This window comes from Carassius gibelio, chromosome A5 (genome assembly GCF_023724105.1).
Source record: "Carassius gibelio isolate Cgi1373 ecotype wild population from Czech Republic chromosome A5, carGib1.2-hapl.c, whole genome shotgun sequence".
NCBI classification, from domain to species: domain Eukaryota; kingdom Metazoa; phylum Chordata; class Actinopteri; order Cypriniformes; family Cyprinidae; genus Carassius; species Carassius gibelio.
The window spans coordinates 10817909-10841746 of record NC_068375.1 but is presented as its reverse complement, the minus strand read 5'-3'; the positions used below and the strand labels follow the sequence as shown (position 1 = coordinate 10841746).

The window sequence follows — 23838 nt, the reverse complement described above, 5'->3', positions numbered from 1 at the left end:
TGTTGTAAGGCTTCCTTGTTATACTCATCCATGGCCTTCAGCTTCGGGATTGACAGTGGATAGATCCGGCCCTTGGGTGGTGTGGCTCCAGGCAGCAGGTCAATGGCGCAGTCCCATGGCCGATGAGGTGGTAACTGTGTCACTTGTTGTTTGCTGAACACTTCCTGGAATGCCCAGTACTCAAGGGGAATCTCTGTTGGATGGCTGGATTCTGGACTTTCGATCGACGTGGAGTTGAGGTGAAGATGAGAGGAAGAGGGGGAATCATCAGGAGAGGGTTTCTGACGACAGATCTTGATGACAGGTAGTAGACAAGATAAAGAGCAGGATTCACCCCATTGCGTAATTTCCCCAGTGGTCCAGTTGACTTGCGGGGAGTTTTCTGACATCCACGGGCGTCCCAGGATGATATCCGCGGTGGATCCTTCCAGCACCAGAAATGAAATCTCCTCCTGATGAAGACATCAAATGCATAGTGAGACTATGGGGGATTGATGACAGACTTGACCACGGCCCAGCGGTTTACCCAAGATGGTGTGGATCTCTAACTTCTTCGTGATCCTTCTCCTCGGGAGAGTTTCTTGAGGAGTCCGTGAGAGATGAAGTTCCCTGAGGAGCTGGTGTCAATGAGGGCATACGATAAAACAGAGTGGGAACGGGTCACTATCATGACCGGAGTACGTGATAATGGTGATATCATAGGAGGAATCTGGATTGTACTCACCGATGGGCATGGTGGTCGCACTGGGCACTGCAAAATGAGATGTCCCTCGGAACCGCAGTAGAGGCAGAGGCCATTGTGAATGCGTCGTTGATGTTCTACTGCAGTGAGATGGTATGAGTCGATTTGCATAGGCTCAGGTGCTGGAAGGTTTATATATGGTGTGGGAGGCAGAGGGTGCGCATTGGGTTGGTCCAGAGCACAGGCGGTGAGACGTTGAGAGATGCGAATGGTACGCTGAATGAAGTTCTCTAAGCCGATGACATCATCATAAACTGCCACTTGATGGCAGGATTCAATCCTTGACGAAAGCAGGTGATAAGCACAGTTTCATTCCATCCACAGTTGGCGGCTAGAGTGCGGAAATGTAAAGCATATTCACTCACAGTCAACCTTTCCTTGACAAAGGCGGTACAACTGATCATATACGTTTTATTATAAACTTTATTATAAACTGGCAGATTACAATTATTAAATTGTATTTTTTTTTAAATCAGCCTTTACCTTTTTTGACTGCATCTTATTATGAGGCATTGTTCTTGTCCTTCATGCATTTGCTTGTACTATTTTTCAAATATGTGTTTTTTTGTGATATAATTCCATTGTTTTTCCTTATGTCTAAATATATAAATACATTCAGACGAGCAATTTGTGGTTTTCTGCCTTTTATTGAACATTACACAGCATTTGGTCCGTTTTGCAGCAAAACAAGCTGCCAAAATGAAACAAGTGAACCTGAATTCATACTTATAAATGTCTTATAAATGTCAGTTAAACTTTCATTAAATTTTTATATTTTTAAATTCAGCCTTCACCTCTTTTGACTGCATCTGATTAGGTATTGTTCTTGTTCGTCATGCATTTATTTGTATTATTTTTACGTTTTTTTTTTTTTTTTTTTTCATTATGTCTAAATATATGTAATAAATAAATAAAGATGAGCAGTTTGCGATCACTCTGCATTTGGTCCGTTTTGCAACATTATTTAATTACAACATACATACTATACATACATGCACACTGGAGACATTTTACCACATAAGGCTGCATCAAGATTTCATAATCCATGAAGCACTTCATCCAGTAGCTTTTCTCCCCAAGACAACAAAAGCAGACTTTTATTATTTTATTAGCAGTTAGCAGAGTAGGTGGGGAGGGGCTTGAGTAAATGTATTCTGATGTCACACAACACCATTTCCCTATCATAGGTCACTTCGATGCTGCGGTGACGTCACCACGTATGGGAACACCTCTGGTGTGACGAATGTCTGAAGCCCTATACCATCCCGCCAATCCTATTGGCCAAATGGCGCATAGCACCACCCTGCGCATGCGCACGCATGATATACCTGGGTGCAGCGCGCCATTTCGCTCAGATTTCATTCCTTCAGGAATAGCGAATCATCTGTGCCCTATCATCTCGCGTTCTCCAGCGATCTCTTCGAGCAGTGTTAACTCCTCTTCGCGGACGCGATGAGTTTTCGAAAATGTAAGGAGCCATGTACCAGGTACATCACGGCGGGGGACACTCATGACAGGTGCGTAGTATGTCTTGGTTTACATCACGCACAGGCGCGCTTAGTGGCCTTTCTTCCTGTCCCCATTGTGATGGCCTGCGGCTCAGAGTACTGCGCTCCAGGGTGGAAGTATTCTCTAATGTCGCCCTCGAGTCTAACCCCCGTCAGGTCACCTCTGCGACTGCCGAGGCACCGCACGAGGCGAGGGCCTGGGGTGACACGTGCGACATGGACTTCGTGGACAGCGCAGCGCTGGAATATTCTCCACATCGCTCGCTCTCCCCTACCCTGCTGCAGAATAAAACTTATACTGAGCCTGTCGTCTTCTCTAATGAGGATTTACTTCCCACACCGGAGGCATGCGCTGCCATCTCCTTCGGTTGTGGACGCTATGACGACGATGTTTTATCCACTGCGGCCTCGGGGTCTGAGGACTTCGCGACCGACACTAGCCCTCTTCCTCCTAGCGGACAGGAGAGGCGTGTTTCCCCCTCCTACAGTGAGCTGTTGGATGTGGTTTCTCGTGCGGTGGGTAAATTGGGGCTTGACTGGGAGGTTGACAAGGCCGAGGCCCAACCTTCTTCTAAGCTGGACGACCGTTTTCTAACCAGTCGGACACCTACACAGCCCCGGAGGCCTTTGCCTTTTTTCCCGGACCTCCACCAGGAGGTTTCGAGGTCCTGGAAACAGCCGTTTTCGGCGCGGATTACTAACGCTGCGGCCGCGGATTTCGCCACCGTTTCTGATATGGCGAACCATGGCTATACTATGATGCCCCCGGTGGAAGAGACTCTCGCCGAACACCTTGCGCCTAGTTCGGCCGCGGCTTGGAAGTCTCGCCCCCTTCTTCCTTCGAAGGCGTGTCGAGTCACGTCTAGTTTGGTGGGTAAATCCTACATGGCGGCTGGTCAAGCGGCTGCTTCGCTCCACTCTATGGCGGTCCTTCAGGCCTACCAAGCGGAGTTATTGAAGGAATTGGATGAAGGTGAGGGCATCACACCGGATGCAGTGAAAGAGCTGCGTAGAGCTACGGATTTGGCGCTACGTGCTACCAAACATACCGCTCGTGCAGTGGGCCGTACTATGGCCGGTTTGATTTCGGTTGAGCGCCACCTCTGGCTTAATCTCACCGATATTAAGGAGAAGGATAAATCTTTCCTTATGGATGCCCCTGTCTCCAGGGATGGATTGTTCGGTGAGGCTGTCACGTCAGTAGTGGAGAAGTTCAGGGCAGCGAAACAGCAATCAGCCGCTTTCCGCCAGCTGATTCCCCGCAGACCCAGGGAGGTCGAACGCCGGCAAGCGCCCGTGCGTTCTCGCTCAACCTCCTCTCACCGCCAGCGAGCAGCCTCTCGAGAGGAACCCACACCTATGGCGCCTCCTCGTAAGGACTGGGGCCCTAGGGTTTTTCCTCCGGCGCACCAGCGTCAACGTAAGCGATTGAACCTGACCTCGACGGCTAAAGCCTCTCGTTCTCGGGTGCCGAATAGCAGCTCCTGATCTTTTTGCTGCTTGCCAGGGACTGTGCCCTCCGCTAGAGAGCGCTGTCGGACCGCTTTCGCGCATCCTACACTCTCATTGCAGTCCCCATGCTCAAACATTGATTGTCTCGCCGCAAACAGCGCCTCGAGCAACATTGGATCGAGCTGTAATAATAGACGCTCCCTCAGACACTCTGCGCAATCCTGCTTTCGGAGTTCGAGGGACAACTCAAGGACCCTGCACAAGCCGCTAATATTGTTTCGGGGCGCGTGGGAACGCTTGCCCGGCATTCCTCAATGGGTGTTACGCACGGTTTGTCACGGATACACCATTCAGTTTCGGAAAGGCCCGCCCCCTTTCCGCGGAATTCTTTCCACTACGGTGAAGTCTACGGAATTGGCGGTGCTGCGACAGGAAATGTCAGCTCTGCTGAGCAAAGGGGCTATAGAAGAAGTACACCCCTCTCCGATGGAGACAGGTTTTTACAGCCGTTATTTCGTGGTACCGAAAAAAGACGGCGGGTTACGGCCCATTCTGGATTTACGCCGTCTGAATCTTGCACTCAGACCGAGCAAATTCAAGATGTTGACGGTGAAATCTATTCTGTCTCAGATCCGACCAAGCGATTGGTTTATTACGATCGATCTGAAGGATGCGTATTTCCATATTCAGATCGTCAAGAGACACAGGAAGTTCCTCAGATTCGCTTTAGAGGGCAAAGCGTATCAGTACCGCGTTCTTCCCTTTGGCTTGGCTTTAGCGCCCCGTACTTTCTCAAAATGCATGGACGCAGCTCTGGCCCCGTTGCGGCTCCAGGGCGTTCGTGTGTTGAATTATTTGGACGATTGGCTGGTGCTAGCGCAATCGCGGACTCAAGCACACTCTCACCGAGACCTTGTGCTGAATCATTTAAACAGCCTGGGCTTACGAACAAATTTCAAGAAAAGTGTTTTAACTCCCTCTCAACGGATAACTTTTCTGGGAATAGATCTGGACTCTCGCGCGATGACAGCGAAGCTTTCTCTCCCGCGCTCTCAGTCGATTGCGTCATGCGTGCGGCACTTCAAAGCGGGTCGCACGGTGACAGTGAGATTGTGCCTCAGGCTCTTGGGTCTAATGGCAGCAGCATCCCCTGTGATTCGTCTGGGACTGCTTCAAATGCGCCCCTTTCAGTGGTGGACGAAAAGGCGGAATATTTCACCCCGTTGTCTCCCGCATCGCACGATTTCGGTGACACGGCGGTGTGTGATGTCGCTAAAATTTTGGATGTCAACCGAATTTCTCCTGTCAGGAGTTCGACTGGGAATGTATGCTTTCCGAGAGACTGTCACGACGGACGCGTCTTTGACTGGTTGGGGAGCTGTGTGTCGAGGGCGACCAGCCCACGGAGTGTGGACAGCGGCTCAGCGCGGCTGGCACATAAACAGACTGGAATTACTGGCAGTTTTTCTGGCTCTCCAGTATTTCGCGGATCTGCTGATCGGCCGCCATGTGCTGCTCAGATCAGACAACACAGCGGTTGTGTCTTATCTGAACCATCAAGGAGGATTGCGCTCTCGCCCCCTGTGCAGGCTGGCGAGGCGTGTTCTTCTGTGGTCTCGGGACAAGTTTCTGTCGATCCGGGCCATTCATGTCCCCGGACGATTGAATTTCGGAGCGGACCTGCTATCCAGACAGGCTCTGGAACAGGGAGAATGGCGATTACACCCCCAGACGGTGGATCTTTTATGGCGGATATTCGGCAAAGCGAAAGTGGATTTATTCGCGTCGAGCATGACTACGCATTGCCCGCTATGGTTCTCCCTACGCTCCACATCGCCCCTGGGCGTGGATGCGTTAGCTCACAGCTGGCCCAGGACCAGTCTGTATGCTTTTCCTCCGATTCGTTTGATCCCAGCGGTATTATGCAGAATACGGCGGGACAGAGTGGAACAGCTGCTGCTGGTGGCTCCGCGATGGCACACGCAGCCGTGGTTTGCGGATCTGATCAGTCTGCTAGCGGGCTCTCCGTGGGAGATTCCCCTCAGACAGGATTTATTATCACAAGCACAGGGGCTGATTTGGCACCCGAGGCCAGATCTGTGGAAACTGTGGGCGTGGCCATTGAGCAGAGTGAATTAGTATGTCCCGGTCTTTCTGTTGAAACTACTGAGACTATATTGAATTCTAGAGCAGCTTCTACGAGACGCTTATATGCTTTCAAGTGGAGACTGTTTACAGCCTGGTGTGGCAATCATAATGTGGATCCAGTTTACTGCCCAGTGGCTTCAGTGCTGGAGTACCTCCAGGAGCGTTTCTCGGATGGCGTTACACCAGCCACTTTAAAGGTTTACGTGGCAGCCATTTCAGCTTACCACGAATACATAGGCGGTGCCTCTGTGGGGCGTCATCCATTAGTTTCTCGTTTCATACAGGGTGCGCGACGGCTGAGGCCTTTCCGCCCTGTGCGAGTTCCTTCATGGGATTTATCCATTGTGTTGTTAGGTTTATCAGGGCATCCGTTTGAGCCCTTGGAGACCGTATCAGATAAATTCCTGACACTGAAGACACTTCTTCTCATGGCTTTATCCTCCCTCAAGAGAGTTGGGGATTTACAGGCTCTTTCTGTTTCACCTTCATGCATGGAATTCGCACCGGGCTCTGTGAAGGTGCTGCTGCGGCCCAGGCCTAACTATGTTCCTAAGGTCGCATCTAACCCTTTTCGCTTTCAGCAAGTGGTTCTGGAAGCTTTTTCACCTGCTGAGGCTGGGTCAGGAGATCTAAGTCTTTGCCCTGTGAGAGCTTTAAAGACTTATGTGGATCGTACAGCCCCTTGGCGTGAATCTGACCAGCTGTTTGTCTGCTTAAAAGTAAGGGCCGTGCAGTTACAAAGCAGCGCATGTCCCATTGGCTGGTGGAGGCAATTTCTTTGGCCTATGAGGCGCGCGGACTCGCTTCGCCCTTAGGGATTAAGGCTCATTCCACTCGAGCTGTAGCTTCTTCTCAAGCTTTTCTCAGTGGCTCTTATATGGATGATATCTGTGCTGCGGCAGGATGGTCCTCACCGAGCACTTTTATCAAGTCCTACAGTCTGGATGTGAGGATGGCCCCTGGCTCCCGGGTTCTCTCCGCTTGAGCAGATGCTTCCTCGGATCTCAGTTATCAGGTACGTCAGGCGTTTTGGTATATCGTTCCCATACGTGGTGACGTCACCGCAGCATCGAAGTGACCTATGATAGGGAACATCTCGGTTACGCATGTAACCTTGGTTCCCTGAATAGGGAACGAGATGCTGCGGTTCTGGCCATTCCGTACCTTGATAACTCTTCATCTTCAGTCATGAAATCTGAGCGAAATGGCGCGCTGCACCCAGGTATATCATGCGTGCGCATGCGCAGGGTGGTGCTATGCGCCATTTGGCCAATAGGATTGGCGGGATGGTATAGGGCTTCAGACATTCGTCACACCAGAGGTGTTCCCATACGTGGTGACGTCACCGCAGCATCTCGTTCCCTATTCAGGGAACCAAGGTTACATACGTAACCGAGATGTTCTGACTTGGAGCTTCAGTCCAAACTGAATTAGAGATATTTCTAATTACATGTGCGGATGTATGACGCGTCTGTTGAAGATATCTATAAAGTAATTACAGATATCTTAAATGGAGTTTTGACTAGTCGTAAAGTATTTAGAGATGTGTTTAATCCGATTTCTTACTTGTGCAATTATAATTGCAGATTGTATCTAATTGTCATTATGACTGCCGAATAACAATTGTGACTATCCAAAGTTATATTTATGGATAGTCAAACCCTATTTTTAAATCCTAAAATGCTTTAGCGTAAACTAGTTTTACCAGTTAGTAATTTAACAAGTTTAAAATTGTAAGTGGATTGATCTAATTTGAATCCAAAAATTAAGACTGATTTTCCCTTAGTAAAATGTTGGCCAGACAAATTCTTAAGCCATTTGTGGCTGTTGAAATCCAGTAAATACTATCTGAATTCATTGGAGGAAATGTTGCGATTCAATGCCATTACTCGAGTGAACACTAGAGGGCACTGGGTGACCACGAGAAACTACACGAGCGGCTCATTTATAACTGTAAAGTGAAATAATTGTATGAAAAAAAAAGTTTTTTTTAAAGAAGAAACAGTGTATCCATCCTATAGACAAATCGTGTGTGTATATATATATATTCAGTAGGAAAAATCAGTTAACATCTTTAAACATTTCTTTTGTCATTAATTGGAATAATGCAGTGAGTTTTTTTTATGAGTCTGATAACAGCCAGTCCTCCACACAGTCTTTTTAGGATTACATGAAGAAACTGAAAAAAAACTGGGACAGACTAAATACAGAAAAACTGGATTTGCAATAATATTCAAATATTATCCAAATAAAATGTTTTAGTAAGATGACATTTATTGTTTTCGAGTTTGGGAATATCATTTCTCCGCTAAGAAACAGTGAAAGCAAGGGTTTCTGGAAACAAACGTTCCTCAAAAGCCTGAAGATCATATTTATGACTAACAGAAAAAAAAAAAAAATGTCTGAATAATCAAGCAAACCAAAACTGCTTCAGTCCAATAAGTGTTTATCTTGACATATTACCAACAATATCAGTTATTCTCACATTTTGATAAAAATCAGTAAGTAATTTGACAGCAAACAGACATGTGAAGCAGAAGGTGAACATTTGTACAATTACACTTATTATATAATTATACCTTTAACTTAATAATAACTGTAAATCAGATGAAAGAAGGGATGTAGTAGATTGTGTGCGACAGGTTAAACAGCAAAATTTGATTCATGTTAATAATTTAAAGGCCTAGAAATGCATAATCCAATATGACACGGCATCTTTATAGGTTTCATATGACTGAGCTTAATGAACAGACACCTTATGATCTTCAGTTATGATCACTGGAACTCAAAAAAAGTAAATCGAAATATTCAAACAGGACACTGACCTATTTTCAAAGCTTTATTCTGTCACTGAAGATTTGAGATAATATTTATGAGGAGTTGAAATGATAAACTTTAATTCACAATACAATAGAGAACACAGAACGTGCTTAAGTTAAATTGCATTTCATCGAAGATGTACTTACATCATATCTGATATTTAACAAACTAGATCACATACAGGACGACAGCATTCATTTCTAGTGAACATAATTCATACAATCACAGACAGAAAACACACTGTCTAAAGCAATGGAGACCTATCGATATTATCAAACATCAGCACAGTATGTGTGCTGTGCGACGTGCCAAAAACTACCATGATAATGCCATGGTATTCCTTAAACGTGAATATAATAACCATTCAGTATTAGGGATAAACATCAGATCTCACGATCCTTTAATCGTTATGATTTAATACATGTCAAAAGTATATTTCCAATCAAAGGAACCATCATTTCAATCAAACAGTCACTGTAGGCCAGCAGATTCAACATGTTTATTGTAAGAAGCGATACTGAGGAACACGATGAGGAAAGATGAATGAAGAGACAGGAACATGTTAAGGTCTGGTCAGTGTTACTCTGTGACCAGCGCAGCAGCTGTGCTCTGGTCACCTTCATTCTCGACCGTCACGTGCAGTTTCTGGTGTTTCTTCAGAGAAGACTGGTCACTGTATTTCCTGTCGCAATGCGTGCAGCAATACAGCTTCTCTTTGGAGTGGACCAGCTCGTGTCTCTTGAGGTGTCCAGCCCGGCTGAAGCTCTTGTCGCAGTGCGAGCAGTTGTGCAGTTTCTCTCCGGTGTGTGTTAACTGGTGCAGTTTCAGGCTACTGGCCACCGTGAAGCGCTTCCCGCACTCTCCACAGCCGTACGGCCTCTCGCCGGTGTGCATGCGCTTGTGGATGGTCAGATGCCCGGCTTGGCTGAAGGTCTTGGTGCACAGCTCGCAGCGGTAAGGCTTTTCGCCCGTGTGGATGCGGTAGTGTGTTTTAAGGTCACCCATACCGTTAAACCTCTTCCCACAATGGCCGCAGGCATAGGGCTTCTCTCCGGTGTGTACTCTCTGGTGGCTCCTCAGGTTTCCGGCGTTGGTGAAGGTTTTGCTACATACGTTGCAGGTGTATGGCCGTTCGCCCGTGTGGGTCCGTAGGTGGACTTTAAGCTGGTTGTGTTCGTTGAATCGTTTGCCGCAGTGCGGGCAGCAGTACGGCCTCTCGCCTGTGTGGATCCTTTTGTGGATGCGCAGCTGGCCCTGATGGCCGTAGCTCTTCCCGCACAGGTTACAGACGAACGGTCTTTCTCCGGTGTGCGTGCGCTGGTGGTTCTTCAGGAGATCGGCTCGGTCAAACCCCTTCCCGCACTGGCCGCAGATGTGCGTCTTCTCAGAGCTTTGAGATCTCAACGGGATGCCGAGCGACGCGTCATGCTTGGAGCTCTTGTTAAATTGACCACAGGAATAATTTGGTCTCAGCTCTTCGGAGTTTGGCGACGACGCCGTCATATGCAACAATCCAGAAAACCCCTCACTGTCTGGATTAGACTCTTCATCAGAGATGATATCGGGCTCCGGTGACTCCCGCGCTTCCTCCTCCAACTCTGCACGTCTGCTGCACTCGCCTTCATCAACATGATAAAGGTGCATGTCTGACACTACCGTTACTTTAACATCACAGTCGTTAGAGTTGATCTCTGGCTCTAAAGGATGTTTAAATAAAGCGTGTTGTTCAGAGTCAAAGTTCTCATTCGTATCCTCTATTTTTATTTCTTTACTGGAGTATTTAGGAGAAGCATGAGGATTTGAAAGGTCAACAGCACATCCATCCTCCATGTCTGGGTCGGCCTTTACGAATAAATATTGTGTTGCACAATCTTTGTTTAGTTGGATCGACTGGACGTCTATGGTTTGTGATTTTGTACGGCTGCACGGTAAATCTCCAGCCATCTTCGTCTGATCATTGTATTCATTCATACAAGCAGATGAAGTCTGGCTGGAATTGTCTCTTGAAGACTCAAGCTGAGCCACAACACAGTCTTCATCTTCTGCAACACATACAAAAACAAATGTTTACTGATATGCCAAAAATCATGAGTAACAAAGAAAAACACACTGATCTCCGAAGAGTTAAACTCTTGCAAAGGATTAAATCAGAGTTTACATAAAACCATATCTTGTTGAAAAACATAACAGATGATAACAGACAGCAGTTTCGTTGTATGGATTAAATGTCCCTGTCTGTTATGACAGAGGGAATCGTTTTTTTATTTTTTTATTTTAGAGGGAATTTGTTCTCAGAAACAAATACTTCAACCCTTGTCACACCTTATTTACGTTTACCTGTGACGTTATATCAGATGGTTTTTCAAAAGATAATCACAGAAGGAATAACTCAAATGCTCAGCTTTAATGTGCAACACTATCATTTGCACGCGTTGCACCAAAAAACAGAGCAGTGTATATTAACTATGAAATAATTTTCCTAATTGCACGCACCAGTTTTGATATAATTTGTCCTTTTTTCTTTTGCACAAAGTCGTTTTCTCAGATCCTCATTTTCGGACTCAATTCGCTGAATTTTACGCTGATACTCGCCGACAGTCTGCTCTACTGAATCCAGAATGTCACTGACGGTCGCACGGAAGATTTCATTTAACGATGATTCAAGAAAGGTTTTTAAATCGCCAAACTTCGCCATTTCAGCAAATAGACGGAGCCGCAGTGACCGCGAAACAAGCCCGAGCGCCGCCGGACTCACCACTGCCCCTTCAGGATTGGAAGACAATCACAGCCGCTCTGATTGCTTGTTTCGATACACTTTTCAGCGATTATTCATTGATATAATGCTTTATTTCTCACTGTAATTATCTATAGTGTACCTTTATTAAAACTTAAGACAACATTTGTTCTGAAAGCAATTCACTAGTATAGAGCATTTACTTTTTGATAGTCTTTGTCTCTGGATCAATGAAGACAACACAACTCATACTAAACAATTCATAAAGTTATATTGTGTAGTTAAATGTGTAGTTTGTGAATTATACGCTATATTTTAGGATAATGTTTGTTCGCAGGGTCTTGACGGACTGGCCATTAGATGTTTAGCCGCTCAGAGGACAACAGCCATGCAATCGTATGATCACTTTCCTGTAGACGCGCATCGGTTTTCAATTCGTAGTATTTTCACGGATGTCTCGCAGAAAAAAACACCCCTGTGGTCAGGCCAGCCTCCACTTTGAAAAGCACGGTCATTCTAGCCGCCACCTTTTGCGCGCATATACCAGGCGTTACGGTAGATGTCTATAAAAACTCAGATCAGAGGAGAACCGATCTCTGGCATTCGTTTATTGACCCAGTTTCTCTTTCCATAATGAATGAATGCAGTAACGAAGAACAAAAAAATACATTTAAAATAATACAAATGTTTAAAAAACGGCACGACGAAATACAAATGGCTTCAAACGTTGAGTAATATTAAATGTAGAATTTTCAAAAAATATGAAAATAACTGGTGAGAAATAACAAAATAAAAGCCTTCATAGCTCTAAAAAGACAACTTACTGTTTCCACAGATCAATTTCAATTTAGATTAATAGTCCACTACCCCAAGGTATAACTTGACCAATTTCAGGACTGTCTGATGTTGCATTACATAATAAACGCCATTCAAAACTCATATTCTACCTGTTCTGCCCATGATTTTGGATAGCTCTAAAAAGGAAACTCCCTGTTTCCACACACCAGTTTCAATTCTGATTTATCAGTACACTATCCTGGTGTGTCACTCAGCCAGTTTTATTTTGTAATGCAATATCAGATTGTTCTGAGACTGTCGGAGTGACACCCTGGGGCAGTGGATTATTAATCTGAACTGAAATTGCCATTCTCCTCTGCCAGAAGCTTGCATTCTCCAAGTGAACGACGGCTTGTGGTGCCATCACAAAGAGGTTCAAAGTCACTCTCATGGACCTTTTCCTGGACTGTTCCCAGCTGGTGGAATGATCTCAATTCGAAAGGCTGAGTCTTTACTCATTTTCAAAAAACATCTAAAAACTCTTCTTTTTCACCAGTACTTGACCAACTAATACTAGCACTTACCTTTTCTTGTCTATCTTGAAAAACAAAACAAAAACTTGACTAGCCCTTGTTGTTCTCTTGTTGGTCGGATTGCTTCTATTGTCCTCATTTGTAATTCAGATAAAAGCATCTGCTAAATGATTAAATGTAAATTTGAATTGGGCATGAAATGGGATCTTTTTAGAACTATCCAAAATCAGACAAAACCGGTCATGTGTGAGTTTTTGGAGGGCATTTATTTTGTAATTAAACATTAGATCATCCTGATTCTGGCCGAGTGACACTTTGGGGTAGTGGACTGTCAATTTGAATTGAGTTGTGTGTGTCATTTGGTTCGAAGCTGTACCTGTAAAATGCAAAAAATGCTGTTAGACTTGTTTGGGAATGATTTTTTGAAAACAACCACCACATCAACTCGGGCAGCACAGATTTCATCTGATTCACGTAAAATGAAGTTGAAAAAAAGGACAGAGACTCTGTGATCTAGTGTAATGTAGGCTATTTGTTTTTTATTTTATTTGTTTGCTCTCTCCTTTGTGTGTAGCCTAATAACACTTTTCAAATAATTTAACATTTCTTTAAGTTTTCTTTAATGTCATAGACTGTCCATTTAACTACTTTGTCCTGAAAGCATATTAATATCATGCTTTATGCATATTCTCAGTCCCTTTTAACTTTTGAACTTAAGTATGAATGTCATGAATAGTGTTTTGTTATTGTTTAAACACATTCTGACCTTCACAGATCAGATGAAGATTAAACTGTGTGTTGTAATGCAACAGTTTATGTCACTGGACTGTGAAAGTGTCTGAAATATGAGACGCCTTTTTCATATTCATGTTTTCTACAGCACAGGAAGTGTGAGGTGATGTGAGGAGCAGCAGGAAGTGATGTGCTGATCTATAATCTATTACTGTTAGAGGGTCAGTTCATGTTTCATCTCAGTGTCTATCTGTCAGTCTTAGACTGTGTTTATCTGTGCTAACAGTGATGATTAGAGTGATTTAACTGCAAGAAAAGAACTCACTGAGTTTCGTCTCACCAAACACCCTCAACTCTCTCTCTCTCTCTCTCTCTCTCTCTCTCTCTCTCTGTGTGTGTGTGTCAGTTGAGGTTGTTTGTGGTCAGGAAGTGTAAATGTGCCTCAGTGCTGCTTGAGCAAAAGTCATTGCAGAGTACATCCGCTCTGTGTGTCTTTAAAAGTGGCTTCACTGAAGGACTCGGCTGAGGTGAGCTCCATTCTCTACCATCATCACATTATATATTATAAATCAAGTCATTGATTTAGTCATATGCTGATTGTTAGGAGAATGTGAACATGCAAACCAGGCACGTTGCTTATGGAGGACTCTGTTGCCTTATAAATGACATGTAAATAATTTATTGCTCATTTGTGTGTGCTTTTGACAGACTATTGAAGCACTGCAAACACTGACTCTGATCCTGTTTGGACTTTTATCATAAGAAGTGTATGATTATAAAAAAAAAAAAAAACTGATTCTACAGATGCTCTTTGTACAATTTCATGTCAACATGATGGTTTATGTTGTCTTTATTTATATTGCCTTTGTTGAGTAAATGCTGAACACAAACATCTTCCACGGATCGTCAATTAAAATGAAATTAATGTTTCAGCAGTCTCATGCACATGGCTGTAAAGTGTCATGGTTTTGTGGTATCATAGCTGCGTAGATGTGATGGCTAAGGAAAGGGTTTTATCTCTACCGATGCACTTTAGACTAAAGTGAACATTTACATTCTCAAAATGTTTGATTTTATGCTATATTAAATGATCATGATATAGATTGTATTCTGAAATCTTAGGCTCTTGGACATTGAAGTTTGAAGATTTTGGTCGGTGTGGGAGGAAACCGTGTTTCTGAGTGACGATCTCAAAATGGATGCCCTGCTCATCATGGAGGAAAAAGACTGACATGAGCTTTTCCTAAACTGTTCACGATGACCATCTGAATGCGAAGACTATGGAGGATATTGTAGACTATCAGGAATCTGAGCCTTACCTGGAGGCCATGCAGTACATAGAGAGGATGAAACAGGACAATGAAATTAGCCTTGAGAACGAGACCATCCCCAGGAAAAGCTGTGTGGATCTGGACGTGCCAGATCATGATGTGTCTTTGTACCCCGTCACTGTTCCCTGTGCTCCTCTCTCTTATGCTACTGTGCAATGGGATACCCCAGAAACGCCCACAGAGCCTCCCGGATCATCTCAGACTGAACTAGACTCCATTGCTGAGCCGAGGTTCGACTGGACATTGGATCTACCATCTGCAGACCTCAGTTATAGCACAAATCAGGACACCATTGTTGATTTCGTACCCGAAGCCGAGGCACAACTTGATATTGCACTTGCATCTACTCAGGTATGTCAGTAAAACCGGAAGGGCCTTGTGGTTTTTCTGGTAGACATGTTCTTGTATCAGTTACCAGTGACCTGCTTTCTTAATACTGCGTGTGTGCACTTTTTAATGTGCATTTATATATTGTTAATTCAAAAGAACAGTTTTTTAAAGGGAGTTAAACAAATTCCAAAACAAAAAGTTTGTTCGAATTTAATACAATATCAGTTTGAGTTGGTTTAGAATTGACCAGAAGAAAAAGATGGCAAATGTATATTTGTTTGAGTGAAATGTATCTGTTCTAAAGTTTTTTCCCCCCTCCAATAGACATATGATGCTCAGAAGTCAGAAACACAGCCGGTACTTTTACATGAAGAGCCTCCCATGTCATCTGCAGATGTCAATGGTAATATTTTAAGTCTAAATTATTGGATCGTTTTTTGTGGGGTGATGTGCTTTAAATCATATTGGGGTGTAGTTGTAATTATGTGACCATGTTCGTCAGCTGTGAATGGTGAACTGTTTGCTGACTTAGTCGATTGCACTTCTTCCTCTTGAGTTTTGTTGCATAACCTTTAAAATGTGACCACATGCACATGAGTTTCCCATCAGCCTTTACATTCCTTGAGGTTTGGACTTGGTGTTGTTTTTTTTTTTAGGGTTTTCTCAGAAATCAATATGGCGTGAAAATATTAATCAGTACTGTTTTCCATCAGATTCCAGAGCAGATGCGAATGAAGAGCATTCTGAACCTTCTGATGATATTACGATCTTTATGGATGAACGAGAATCAGAGATTGAACTGGATCAAGACAGCTCACGGTCATATGAAGAGAAGGAACCTGACACGTTAGTCCTTCCTCAAATTACTTTTGCCCATGAGGAAACAACAGATTCAGGCAGTGAAAAGCAAGCAAGAGAGTGGACTGAGGCCGAAGCCAAAGGAGAATCATCAGACACAAGAACCGATATTCAGGATCAAATTCAAGGACCTGATCAATGTCTGGAAAAGGAAGAGTCAATTCCTCCTGAGGTCCAGTCTGATCATTCACAGGATGCCATCATTACAGGCCCAACAGAACCACCAGAGCAGCTGTCGGACATTATGGACAATTCAGTGGAACTTGAGGCAGTAATACTGACACAAGAGCCAGAAAAGATAAGCACAGCTGTTACAGAGACAGAGATGAACCAGAATAATGGCACTTTTCAACATGCAGAAGAGATTCAGGACCACTCAGAGCAATTCGATGCACAGGTCCAAGAATATGTAGAAAAACCCATTGGTTCAGAACAAAAGTCTGAACCTGAAAATGGGCTGCCAGAGCAAGCAGTGTCTGAGCTGATAGAGCAGCCCGAGAAGTTCAGATGTCCTGAAGAGAACGAATCCTCAGAGCAGATCCAGTGTTCAGAAGAGGAGAAACCCTGCGAGCAGACGCCACAATCAAAGATGGAGCCATCAGAGCATTCAGACGCATCCAGTGACATGAACCAACCTACAGTGCTGACAGACATAGCACAACATGTACAGGATATGACATCAGAGCCCCAGATGCAGGACGAGTTGCCTATTCTAGACACAAAAACTGCTAGTCCCTGCATCAACGGTGGCATTGAGGTCGTGGACAGGGCTAAGGCTCAACAGTTGGCTGTGAAGCTCTACAGATTGGATGGTTTTCGGCGTACAGATGTGGTCAGACATCTGGACAAAGAGTAAATCTTTACATAGCATTGATTAAGTGTCATGCAAGTATTTGTATTTCCAGCAAATCTTACCATTAGCTGTTTCTTTTGATAGCAACAAGTTCAGTCATGCTGTTGGGGAGGAGTACCTCAAGTTCTTTGACTTCACCAACCAAAATCTGGAGCAAGCACTCCGGTAAGCTTCTCATTCCCAACATCTGAGCACACAATGAGGAGATGCATCAAGAGGTCACTTTTAAAAGAGTTTTGGGGCTCTTCCTGATTCTTAGGTCATTTCTGAAGGAGGTGGTTTTGATCGGTGAAACTCAGGAGCGCGAGAGAGTCCTGCAGCACTTCTCCTGTCGTTTCCAGCAGTGTAATCCTGACACTTTCTCCTCAGTGGGATCTGTGCTCACGCTCACGTGTGCCATTATGCTGCTTAACACAGACCTGCATGGACAAGTGAGTCTCATGTTACTCTAACAGTCATAGAAAAAGATTAAGATGTCAACTGATCAACTACAGCATTTGAGAGAGTAACTCTTTTGTGTCATTAGAATGTTGGGAAGCCCATGTCTTCAGCTGAATTTGTGTCAAATCTGGATGGCATGAATGGAGGCGAGAATTTCAACAAGGACTATCTGAAGGTGTGAGCGCCAAATCTTCATCCCGGGTTGTTCACGTATTGCATTATAAGCTTAGTAGTAATTTGGTTTCTTCTGTCTCTTTCAGAGTCTCTACAGCTCTATCAAGAGTGATCCGCTGCATTGGGCCATGTGAGTAAACTGACCTGCAGTGCTGATCCGACTTTGTTCTGATGTTTTATCATGTTTATCTCTGTTCCTAGAGAGGATGAAGTTCTGGCTAAATCCATGATGCTCGAGCAGGATGTGGACCAGGATGGACTTCTGCGCTCAAAGAGTAACCCATTCCAGGATCTCCCTCACGACACCAAGGCCACCGTGTTCCAGAAAGGCTTTTTAAAGCGCAAAGCCCATGCAGACATTGATGGCAAACGCAGTGAGTCACAGTGTGTATAAAGACAAGTGTGATGAACAGAAGTCAGTATTTAGGAGGCTATATTCACATTTCTGTGTGCAGCCCTTCAGTAGCGTAAAAGATCAATATTCAACAAATAAAAATAGCAATTAACTTTAACATTTTATATTTAAAAAAATATCATAGTCCTTCCAAAAACAGTTTAAATATCAACAACATTACTGCTTAAAGTATGATTTTAGTAGTTTTAACTGTGCTGCTAACAGACTAGTCACTAATAACTGTTTGACATGTGAACCGGGTGCAGTCCAAATGCAGTCTGTGTGCTGTGCGTGTACAATACATGTGGTGCAGAAGCAGCACAGGCTCATTGTGCTTTTGCATAGGATGCATTTGCAATCCGCTACTGATCCACTAACACAACATTAATTCCCTTAATTAACTCTTGATATCAGATCCAAACATTGATCCTGAAAATGCTTTTTTACCATTGTGTTTCTTTTTTACAAAGTACAATAATTCAACATTTTATAGACATAGTCATGTGTAAACACAATAAATAGAAACAATGTATTATTAAATTCATTTTAATTTAATTTAATTTGGGGGCAGCTGTGGCCTAATGGTTAGAGGGTTGGACTTGTAACCTGAAGGTCGCAGGTTCGAGTCTCATGCTGGCAGAAGTTGTAGGTGGTGGAGTGAATGAACAGCGCTCTCGTACACCCTCAATACCCATGGCTGAAGTGCCCTTGAGCAAGGCACTGAACCACCAGTTGCTCCCTGGGCACTGGATACAGCTTCCCACTGCTCCGGGTGTGTGTTCACGGTGTGTTCACTTCTCACTGCTGTGTGTGTTAAATGCAGAGCAGCAATTCCGAGTATGGGTTACCATACTTGTCAAATGTCACGACTTTCACTTTCACTTATAGATTTACATATGAAGTTGCTCAAGCAAGTGGCAAAACATTTAAACATAACCTATAGCCTACTTTTATACGTTAAAGGTAGTAGGCTATTACTTAAATCCTGATAAAAAGACAATCTCTGTGCCTTTTCTTTTGCATTTATATATTTATGCAGGTCATAAACAAAAATGTTCTACCTCCATGAGTGCAATATGTTATGAGGCCTCATTTGTCTAATGTGCTTTCCCTTGCTTTAAACCTAGTCAAAAAGCCATGTGTTGACTCAGTGCGGCCTAACCTGAAAACACAGGCACAGGCAAAAACATCCACACTGCATATGCACTGCAAACAAGTATGTGTGAAAGACAAGTAGACTCTCTTCAACAAGTAGAGAAGACCAATTAATTCCCTTTTAAACACCACAGATAAAACCAGAAAAAATCTATTGGAGCTCACAATTTAATTTGTCATTATTATGTAATTTTTGAAATGTTTAATCAATGAGTTGTCCATCGTGATCCCAAGAGCGCTGAACAGGGAATATTTGACACAAACTAATAACCAACTGAACTGATTTGCAGCTCCTTGGGGAAAACGAAGCTGGAAGACATTTTATGCCATGCTGAAGGGAATGGTGCTTTACCTGCAGAAGGTTGGTTGCCAGATACTGATGCTGGATATTAGTAAGATGTAAAGATATGCATATGGACAGCCAGAGTGGTGACACACGCTCTGTCTTCGTGTTTACTATGCCTGCATTTATAACCTTGCCAAAGCATCAATAAAAAATGTCAGTAAAAATGGTCATAGGTGACCCGTGTCTCTTGTCTGTCCAGGATGATTATGTGAAGGACTGTCAGAGCTCAGAGGAAGTGGTCAGCGTTCATCACGCTCTGGCGGAGCAAGCTCTGAATTACACCAAACGCCCCCACGTGTTTCGCCTGCAGACAGCCGATTGGAGAGTTTTCCTCTTTGAGGCTGCGTGAGTCTGATTATTCTTAAACCCAAATCATTTAACAGTTCAGTCTGAGTGATCGTCACTTGTTCTTTAGTTCCACAGAGCAGATGAACTCTTGGATCGGCCGGATCAACCTGGTGTCTGCGCTGTACTCCTCACCACCGTTTCCCGCTGCTGTAGGCTCTCAGAGAAAGTTCTGTCGGCCCATCCTGCCCGCGACACAGTCACACCTCATGCTGGTAACAGTCTTTCTGATCTGCTTCTCGGTCCGGTTGAAAAAAACAGCATATGTTTGTTAAGTATGTTTGTGAAGCATTCCCACTGGTTTGAGCTGGTCCTTAACTTGTCATGAGCTGGTCCTGAGCAGGAGCTAGTTGGTTAGGACCAGCACACGAGCAGCTTAAGGCAGCTAAGGACCATCTTGAACCAGCTCAAACCAGTAGCAATGTTTCAAAACATACCTAACCAGCATATATGCTGCTTTACAACAAGGTAAACAAGCCCATTAGGCAACAGTTGTGGGTGGACATGACTGACTACATTTAAACTTGTCCATCACGGATAGATATTTGCCAGGTATTCAGTAATGCGATATATCACAATAATGAACTTCAAAAAACCGTGAATAATTATTTATTACAAATTATTCAGATTTTTTAAATGCATTTTAAGAATGCCGCTGAATGAAAGCGCACATACACTCTCTGACAGCAGATGGCGCTAAATACAACAATATAGTGATAAAACCATTTGCAATTAATCGCAGCATGAAATTCTGATACCGTCACATTCAGGGACAATATCCCTGAATACACATACACTCCAATAACTAAAACCATGACTATATGACCATAACTATATTAGCATCCACCCACACCAAAGGACAATATGTTTGTCTGTAGTTAGACACCAGCTTACCTGTTCATTAATTTCCCTGCTTTCATTAGAGAGTCGTTCAGCATGTCAAGCATCTATTCGTCGTTTAGGGTGTGGATCGGTGTATTTGCATCTGTTGTTGTTTTCACAGGACAAACAGCTGCAGTCGCATGCAGCCATGTTGCACAGCTTTCAGCAGGACCTGACGGCTCTCCAGCAGGATGCGCCGGACAGCAGAAAGAGCAAAGCCAGAGAGCTGGAGGAGCTCAGACAGAGAGAGGAGTACTTACAGTACGAGGTGTGTGTTTGTCACCATAAGAGGTTTGGACCTTCGTATAATACACAATGCATTTCACTTACAAACTCCAGAGGCCTGGTGTATAAATGACACACACACACAAGATTAATGAGATATAAGTATTGCCAATGGGCTGAGAAAAACAGAAGCTCTTGTTCTGAAGACAAGTCAACATTCAGCATCTGAGGAGAATTTATCTGTTTATTTGGACAGTTCAGTTCCCCCAAAAAATGTCAATTCCGTCAGTGTTTACTCTGTCTTGTTTTATGTCTTGTTGTCTTGTTGTCTATGATGTCAGATTTGTCTTTTTTGGGTGAACTTTCCCTATATTTTTGCACGAAAACAAGATAGTGATCATGGACATTTTAAGCGGTGTGTTATTAACAATCAGTAATATCTCTTGATTTTTTTTTTTTTTTTTTTGTACTGTTAAAAGCAGTAGTGTCACATTTCTGGATGTCACTATGCATATGGAAATGAAATTCAGATGATAAAAACCGCTAATGATAATTTCAGGATAGAGAATAGTGAATAGAGCTTTTGTATGCACCATGCATCACTACCTACAATGTTTGTGCCAGATCTGGTGTACATATAGCATTTTCATCAAAAAAAAGGCCGCAGGTGTCATGAAAGCTTACTATGTTTAATTTTCCATGCTGTAACTCAGTTTACTTCCACTGTAGAAGGTATGAGTGAAGACTGTTGTCTGCTGCTTTTCACAGAAGTCTCGTTATGAAGTCTATCTTAAAGTTCTGGAGGCCTGGCAGGAGCTGGAGAAGTCTGATTCCTCGGTTGGAGACAAACTGAATGTGTTTGATGAGGGATTGTGGAGAGGTGTGATGGACGAGCAGCAGGATGAGGCTGATGCTGGGATGAAGCGATCTCACTCCAGTCCGTCTCTGGAGTTAGAAACACCTCCTCACCCTGTCGTCAAAGTCAGACGCAACATCTCCGAGAGACGGACCTACCGAAAGATCATAATCCCTCGCAGTAACAAAGAGCTTTGAAAAAATCAGGACTATAGTGTCTGAACTCTTACACACAAACTGTGGAGATATGCATGAAGCAGTTGAATCCTTTAAGATTTTACATCATTTAATATATTTTTAAGTCTGTCCCATCCAAAGTAAAAATAGCAACAAATGTATTCTTTTTAAATACTGATTTTTTTGCACACAACTTCTTCATTAATTGACACTGTTCATACCGCCCACAAGAGGGAGATGTTGCTCAAGATGTTTAAATGAAGGACAAGCTCCAAGTCATTAGTTCTTACCTCACATCTTAATAAGAGTTCCTGGATTTAATGTGTTGTCAGCAGAACCATAGTAAAGCACATTTTCTTCTGAATGCGTTGTTGCTGAATGGCTTTTGTGGATGTTGTGTTTGTGAATATCTCATATCCTTTCATTTAAACAACAGCGGTCATTAAACTCAGATGCTGAGGATGTTTGTGATGGATTGTGCCTTTAGGCTCTGGATGCTCAGGATGTGTCACTTGATAAAGATCTGAAAAGCCAATAACAGATAATGCCGCCTGTTGACACATAAACAGATTGTGAGGGAAAACAATCAAACTGTCAGTGAGTTAGAAAATGACTGAACGCCACTTAAAGCCAGACTTCTGCTCTTATACCACGTTATAAAGCACCAGTGTAAGTACAAATGCGCCTCTAAATATAGTCCGACAATTAATTTAATACTTGAGCGATTTGAAATCCTGCAGCTGCTGGACAGAATTATGTTTAACAAACCAACACGAACACACAATCCTCATAGAGTGTTACCAAATACTTCAGAGTTGAAGAATGTCTGTTATTTTGAATCCACTGCTACAGTCGAGCTGTTTTCACCGTTACACCTTTCCCCCGAAGCTCTTGTGTTTGCTCGAGGTGAGCAGCAGCCGTTCCCGCTCCGCTGTTGGCATAAGGTCACGACCAGAGCTCAGTGCTGGAGCCGCGGAGCGTGACGTCTACGCAGTCGCTTTTACTGGAGTGAGCTCAAGTTCTTCTGTGTTTTTTTGTTCCTGCATGTCTGTATGGCTGAAGGGTTTTGTGGCCACTTGTCAGGCCTGGTTGAGTAATTAAAAAGGCAAGCGGAGGCTTTTCTTCATTAAGGGCCCTAACCAGCACTCCGCTGCTCGTGGGTCTCGTCCGTCGCCCTCGTTCTCGCTTGATCTGTCACAAAAATTCCTGACATCATTCCTCTGAATTCCTCTTTGTGCTGTCACTCGCGCTCAGATTCGGCGGGTGAAGCGTTAACTCTGGTTTCAGTGGTGGCTGTTCTTCTCGCTCTTTCTCCATCTGCTCCAGTGCTCTCACGGCGGTCCTCATCACTCCCCTGTGTTCATCTCCTGATGTTTGTTGGAGGTTGGTTCCCTTCCCAGATGGAGAGAAGTGAGGGAAAGTAAAAGAAAATACTTTTTTAAAGACCCATGTCATTTTACTACTAGATTTGACCTTTGTGAGTCAAAACTGTAGGCACAGGTATCATGTCTATTGATCCGTCCATCTTCTCACTTTACAATGGCTTTGTTGTCTTGTGTGTCATGTTAAGAAATGATCTGTTCTGATCAGACGTTCTCCGTTTAGATGAGGATTCATATGTGAGTTAAACTTTTCTTGGGATCTTTCATATCTGAGCATTTCTTTCACTCACAGACCCTGAGCACATGATTCCGTCATTTTAAAGCTGAATTTATTTGTGTTGGTTTCTGGTAAAGTGGTCCAAGTCGTCTTGGTCAGTGACCGGAGTTTGGCCTCAGCGCTGGGCCACATTAACGCCACTCACAACAGCCTGAAGACACACGCTGCCAGGGACAATAACAGGCTACATTTTTCATGCTGTTAAGTGAAGCAGACGCGTCCTGTGAGTTTTTGCAGATAACGTACATCTTGATGTACTGATGCATTGACGTGACTGCAGATGGACAGTTATGATTTGTCCGGTAATGTATGCATCAAAAAATTCTGGGTCATTCTCAAACAAGCGCAAAATGGCATTTGTGCTTGA

General features: G+C 43.7%; 2 protein-coding genes across 2 annotated transcripts; one reads left to right on the top strand and one right to left on the bottom strand.

The window, feature by feature from the left end:
• Nucleotides 1-9150: 9150 nt before the first annotated feature.
• On the bottom strand, nucleotides 9151-11446 carry LOC127993234 (zinc finger protein 436). The gene is made up of 2 exons (XM_052591707.1): nucleotides 11164-11446; nucleotides 9151-10712 (listed from the first exon to the last, which is right to left on the bottom strand). Exons 1-2 carry the CDS (start codon nucleotides 11363-11365, stop codon nucleotides 9250-9252), a joined length of 1665 nt encoding a protein of 554 aa, XP_052447667.1. The 5' UTR covers nucleotides 11366-11446; the 3' UTR covers nucleotides 9151-9249.
• A 2389-nt stretch (nucleotides 11447-13835) lies between these two features.
• On the top strand, nucleotides 13836-22176 carry LOC127993218 (PH and SEC7 domain-containing protein 1). The gene is made up of 14 exons (XM_052591706.1): nucleotides 13836-13973; nucleotides 14569-15128; nucleotides 15432-15510; nucleotides 15821-16817; nucleotides 16903-16983; nucleotides 17078-17249; nucleotides 17345-17434; nucleotides 17520-17563; nucleotides 17635-17807; nucleotides 19273-19343; nucleotides 19528-19673; nucleotides 19744-19888; nucleotides 20677-20823; nucleotides 21549-22176. Exons 2-14 carry the CDS (start codon nucleotides 14727-14729, stop codon nucleotides 21831-21833), a joined length of 2832 nt encoding a protein of 943 aa, XP_052447666.1. The 5' UTR covers nucleotides 13836-13973; nucleotides 14569-14726; the 3' UTR covers nucleotides 21834-22176.
• The last annotated feature ends 1662 nt before the right edge of the window (nucleotides 22177-23838 follow it).

What these genes read in the sequence shown, in the direction of transcription:
- LOC127993234 (XM_052591707.1), bottom strand. Translation starts at nt 11,365, where the DNA reads ATGGCGAAGTTTGGCGATTTAAAAACCTTTCTTGAATCATCGTTAAAT. An exon ending in GACAAATTATATCAAAACTG is followed by an intron (nt 10,713 to 11,163) that starts GTGCGTGCAATT and finishes TATGTGTTGCAG; the next exon opens with AAGATGAAGACTGTGTTGTG.
- LOC127993218 (XM_052591706.1), top strand. Translation starts at nt 14,727, where the DNA reads ATGGAGGATATTGTAGACTATCAGGAATCTGAGCCTTACCTGGAGGCC. An exon ending in AGACATTGATGGCAAACGCA is followed by an intron (nt 17,808 to 19,272) that starts GTGAGTCACAGT and finishes ACTGATTTGCAG; the next exon opens with CTCCTTGGGGAAAACGAAGC. An exon ending in GTTTTCCTCTTTGAGGCTGC is followed by an intron (nt 19,674 to 19,743) that starts GTGAGTCTGATT and finishes CTTGTTCTTTAG; the next exon opens with TTCCACAGAGCAGATGAACT.